Source organism: Sphaerodactylus townsendi, linkage group LG05 (genome assembly GCF_021028975.2).
Source record: "Sphaerodactylus townsendi isolate TG3544 linkage group LG05, MPM_Stown_v2.3, whole genome shotgun sequence".
Taxonomy (NCBI): domain Eukaryota; kingdom Metazoa; phylum Chordata; class Lepidosauria; order Squamata; family Sphaerodactylidae; genus Sphaerodactylus; species Sphaerodactylus townsendi.
The window spans coordinates 100,561,689-100,566,314 of NC_059429.1; the positions used below are offsets into that span (position 1 = coordinate 100,561,689).

At 45.9% G+C, this 4,626-nt stretch overlaps 1 protein-coding gene across 1 annotated transcript in view; it reads right to left on the reverse strand.

Moving 5' to 3' along the window:
• TLDC2 (TBC/LysM-associated domain containing 2) overlaps positions 1-3,872 on the reverse strand; it is a 21,603-nt gene extending 17,731 nt beyond the window's left edge. The window contains exons 1-2 of the mRNA XM_048497888.1: positions 3,754-3,872; positions 1,886-2,050 (exon numbers count right to left, since the gene is read on the reverse strand). Coding sequence (XP_048353845.1) covers positions 1,886-2,050; positions 3,754-3,786 — 198 coding nt within the window. The 5' untranslated portion in view covers positions 3,787-3,872. The remainder of the gene's footprint in view (positions 1-1,885; positions 2,051-3,753) is intronic.
• Between the last annotated feature and the right edge of the window lie 754 nt (positions 3,873-4,626).

Sequence of the window (4,626 nt, forward strand, 5' to 3'; positions counted from 1 at the left end):
CCTTTGCTAACACAGTTAGCAGTTAAGTCTTTAGTCACGGGAATTCACTTGAACACACAATGAACTTACATTCCTACATGGAACAATTGGGGAATGCTTATTGGTTTTGATTTTACCCCAGCTTTCAGTTGTAAGTTAGCTCCCAAAGGAGTACACTGGTATAAAAATATGACACAAATAACAATTATAGCCCATTATAAAATGATTCTTGTGGAGAGAATGCTCAATGGTGACAGATCAAGGCATGGTCAAGGGGTGCACGGTGGCCTTAGCAAAGGCACTCGGGCTGAAGGAAGGGGGACACCATCTTCAGAATGGGCTAGCGATCTCTTGGCACATATTTTTTCCTCAGCTGATTATTAAACTAGGTGGCAAAATAAATGAGAAGTCCAGTGTCACCTTAATGAGTAACAAAATTTATTTCAGCATAAAGTTTCATTAGTCAGAGCTCACTTTGGATCCAAGACCCCTCCTCCTCTGCACTTTTTGAGTTACCTGTGGGAGGGGTCGAGAAGGTGGTGGTGAGTATTCTGGTTGCTGAGGGATTCCTGATGTAGTTTTGAGTGTTCCTGGGCTGGCAGAAATGTTGGGGGGTGGGGACCAGGAAATCCAACTGGCTGGCCTTCAAGCTAGCCACTGGTAAAATAGCGGTTTCTTATATATATTATACGACATTTCTTGCTGTCATTAGAGATGGGAGGAGGTGGGTGATTGGAGCCATTATGCTCCATCCAAGCCTCATGAGAAGTGGTTCTCTTCTTGAGTAAGCAGACAGCCTGACTAGGCTGATGCACACTTGGAACATCTAGCTGAGGATGGCCTGACACTACCTGCCTGGATGGGGGACACAGAGCAGGCAGACCCAAGTGGCATAGCGCCAAGGGGGTGGGGGTATGTGACACACCGGGGACGTGCTGGTGCGGGGGCATGATGGGGCATTCCAGGGCATGGCAGGAGCATTCTGGGACATGCAGGGGCATGACAGGGAGGCCGGGTACACGTGTGTCCCGGGCGCCGTTCCCCCTCGCTCCCGCCCTGGCAGACCCTGTTGGGAAGATGTGGTCATGCTGCAGCAAGCCAGCCAATAGATGACACAGAGCCTGGGCAGCATGGAGGAAGAGGCAGAAACCTTGACCCATTGTAATGACTCCACAGTGCCTCCCTTCCTGAGACTGCAGCCCACAGGTGGGGAATCACTGCCTTAGAGCTAGTCGTTGCAAGAACCTGTTCCTCACATCCCAACTAACTTCAGGTATTGGTTTCCCTTAAATTTGGCTAGCTCCTGGTATTGTCTGTCAAAAAGCGGGTGCAAAACTATTGGCTAAGATGCTTCTATTGTCGTGTTTGCAATAGTGGGGTCCCCAAATTCTCAACTGAACATTCATTGGCTGAGAAAAAAACCTTGGAAGTGATGTATAAAGGCAAGGGATTTACCAGGGAAGTCCTGCAACAGCAACCTTTCAGCAAATGCTGAACCTCAAACTGAAGCCAATCCCCAACTCTGTACAGGACAATAAACCAAGGGTCTCAAAACTTTTTGAACCTGCAGACATATTTGGAATTTTGATACAGAATGGTGGATACAGTAACAAAATGGCTGCCACAAAATGTCTTCCACAGGAGGCAGGGCCGGCCACAAAATGACTGCCACAGCATAACTTCCGTGACACAGTGCATATCCTTCTGCGGTGGTGGCAGATGTTGCCTAAGCACAGCCAAACTCCAATGGTCAATCAGAAGCCTTACAGGGCAAAAGTCCTACCTGGTCCTGTCCACTTCCTAAAAACACTTGGCAGACACCAGAAAAGTGCTGCCAGGTGCCATGAAGACAATGAGCACTACATTTGGGATTCCTGCTATACAGTATATTGGAAAGTGTGCTCACCTTCTGGATTTCTTCTGAGTGCACAATGTTGCTCTTTTCATTCAGCACCGGTTCATGGAAGTCTTCTGTGCATAAGGCTGGAGCATCTGTAGCTGCACAGGGTGGGTTCTCTTGCTCAGCATCTTCTTTAGTTTCCAGAGGGAAAGTTTCATCCAGTAGGCTGGGCTAGTGAAAGATCAAGTATAGTTAAAGGTAAGCAGAAAAACATGAGCACTGGTTTGGAGGGATTGTTTTTGTTTTCTTGCTTGGCCTGCAAAATATTTCCCACTGGGAGAAAATATGGAGCTCTAGCTTGTTGGAGAGACACCTAGAAGCTGGCGTATAGACATTAATCTTAACTTGCTTTGTTTTGGTGGAATTTTTAATTTCGGGAGCATTTACTCAATGTATCAACATGTAACTTCACCATTTTGACTGTTACTCAAGGTATGTTCACCTGAAATGTAAGTTATTAACCAGTCACCTTGCTAGGAAAACTATTTCCCTTATGACTTCAAACCATGCAAGTGTGCTTCACCTTATATTCTCAAAACATAATTTTGTTCATAAGGATTCTAACAGCTCAATTTGGGGGAGGGGGGGAAACCTACCTGTGGGGTCAGTGAAAGGGGCAAATGCGCTGGTGGAGGGCTGATATGCAGGCAGCTGGGCACCCCTCAGCCCTGCTGCCACAAAAGCCAGAAGTTCTGGCTGCGGTGGGGCTTCACTAGTGTCTGAAATGGACACTGGTATGGGAGGTGGTGTGGGGCGTTTCCAGAGGCAGAGCTGACAGTACTTGACTCCCACCCAGGGTACGCGGCTATTTGGACCACTGGACTTACTCAACTCTTTTGGGCGGCATAAGTCCATTGGCCACAATGGAGGGGTGTGTGGCTGCAGCATCACGGTCAGGCACCTGCCTTGTGAATGGGGCTCCCCAACTAATATGGTTTGTTGAGTGATGTCTGTAGTCCCAAAAAATAACCAGGAGGAAAAAAACACAAAATACAACAAAAAGTCTTCCAGTCAGACCTCATGGGACTGTTAATGAAAGATGTATGACGAATACAGCTCCATGTGCTAAATGTTTAGGGTGAAAGGTGATAAGTAAAATTCAAATCTAATAATGAGAAATATAGAGACCATACAGTTGCTTTAGCAAAATTTATCAATACTTCTAATGTTCTTTCAAATCATGCACAGAATACACACATCCATCCCTTTTGCTTAACTATGCTTATTGGCCACTAGTGGCATTAACTTGCCTGTGGCTTACAGCATTAGGTACTATCAGCAAAAACTGGAGTCCCTGTGGTAAGATCAATTACTTGCCATGATACAGACACTCACTATAAAACCTGCGGTGAGGCTAATGCTGAAGTTTGAAAGCTTGGTTCTTTCCCCCACATCCTTGGAACAAAGGTTCCCTTCACCTGCTTGTGTAACTGAGGGTGGGGGTGGGCATGTCTCACCATCTATAGACTGAAATGTGAACAGTCAGCTCAGTTTAACATACAGCAGCTTGTTATGTGCCAAGCCACAAATCACTACACAGCTAGGAATCTACGCAGTAACCCTAATTAATTCACTGTGATTCTAGTTTGGAACAAGGCCAGATATTATCCCTGCTTCTGCTTTAGACTGTGCAGATCTTGTTTTCCTCACATTTTGAGACTGACTTGATTCAAGGTTATCACTTGAGTGCCACCATTAAGAAAATACCATTCAAACCCTGGTACACAGTGTCAATAATTCCCAGCAGGATGCCAGATGGTTTCAGCAAGACGGAAATTATAGAAAGGAGGAGATAATTTGCTGTCATTTTCAGTACCTACCATTCACTTCCTCATTCGCCCTCCCCGCCCCCCGACACACACCCTAGAACTTACCAGGAGTGTGTAGCGGCAGGACGGTGTTTTCATCCTGTCTGTGGTTGTCCAAGGTAGGAACAGAGAAAGGCTTTCTTTCCTGGGAGGGAGACAGAGAGGGGAATTGAGAGCAGGTGTCTGTCAATGGCCTGCTGAGAACAACACACTTCCCTATAAACATGCTGTACTTTACTCCAATAAACCTGTTGTACTTTATACTTCCGTAAAGTTCTTGCTATACAGCTGCTGTTACTTGAAACCTCCCATTCTCATATGCTTTTATATACCTGTACTTTCAGAGACACAAGTCTCACAGTCACAGGGGAAGAAGAGAAACTGTGCAAATCCAGCTCTTGAGACAGTAGTAATGGGCAACAAAAGCTTTTTACGGTAAAACCAGGTTTGCGGTAGGGAGGTTTTTTCTTGTTGGGGAAAGGAAGAATCAATGAGCAAGCGCTGGGAGTTTGCAGAATATCCAGCAGCAAACCCATGTTGTGCCCCTATATATGCTGAAGGAGGTAAGCTGTAGGGGACTTGAAGGGAAAAATGCGTCTGGATAAGGACTGTCCACCCTCCCAAACCACAAGATTGTTTCTGAGGCTGTTTCTTGGTCACAGACTGCCCCCTAACTTTAACAGACTTTTCACCCACAACAGTGCCCTAAGACCAGGGCCTGCAACAAACCAAGATGCCATCTTATGCTCTTATGATTGAAGTCTATAAAATTATGCATGCGGTAGACAATGTTGACAGAGAGAAATTTTTCTCTCTTTCTCACAATATGACAACACAGCCACCAGACCCGAAGACACCAGTCATGCCATCTCAGACTCATTCATTTGTTCAGCTTCCAGTGTTATATATGCCACCAAATGTCAGCAATGCCCTTCCACT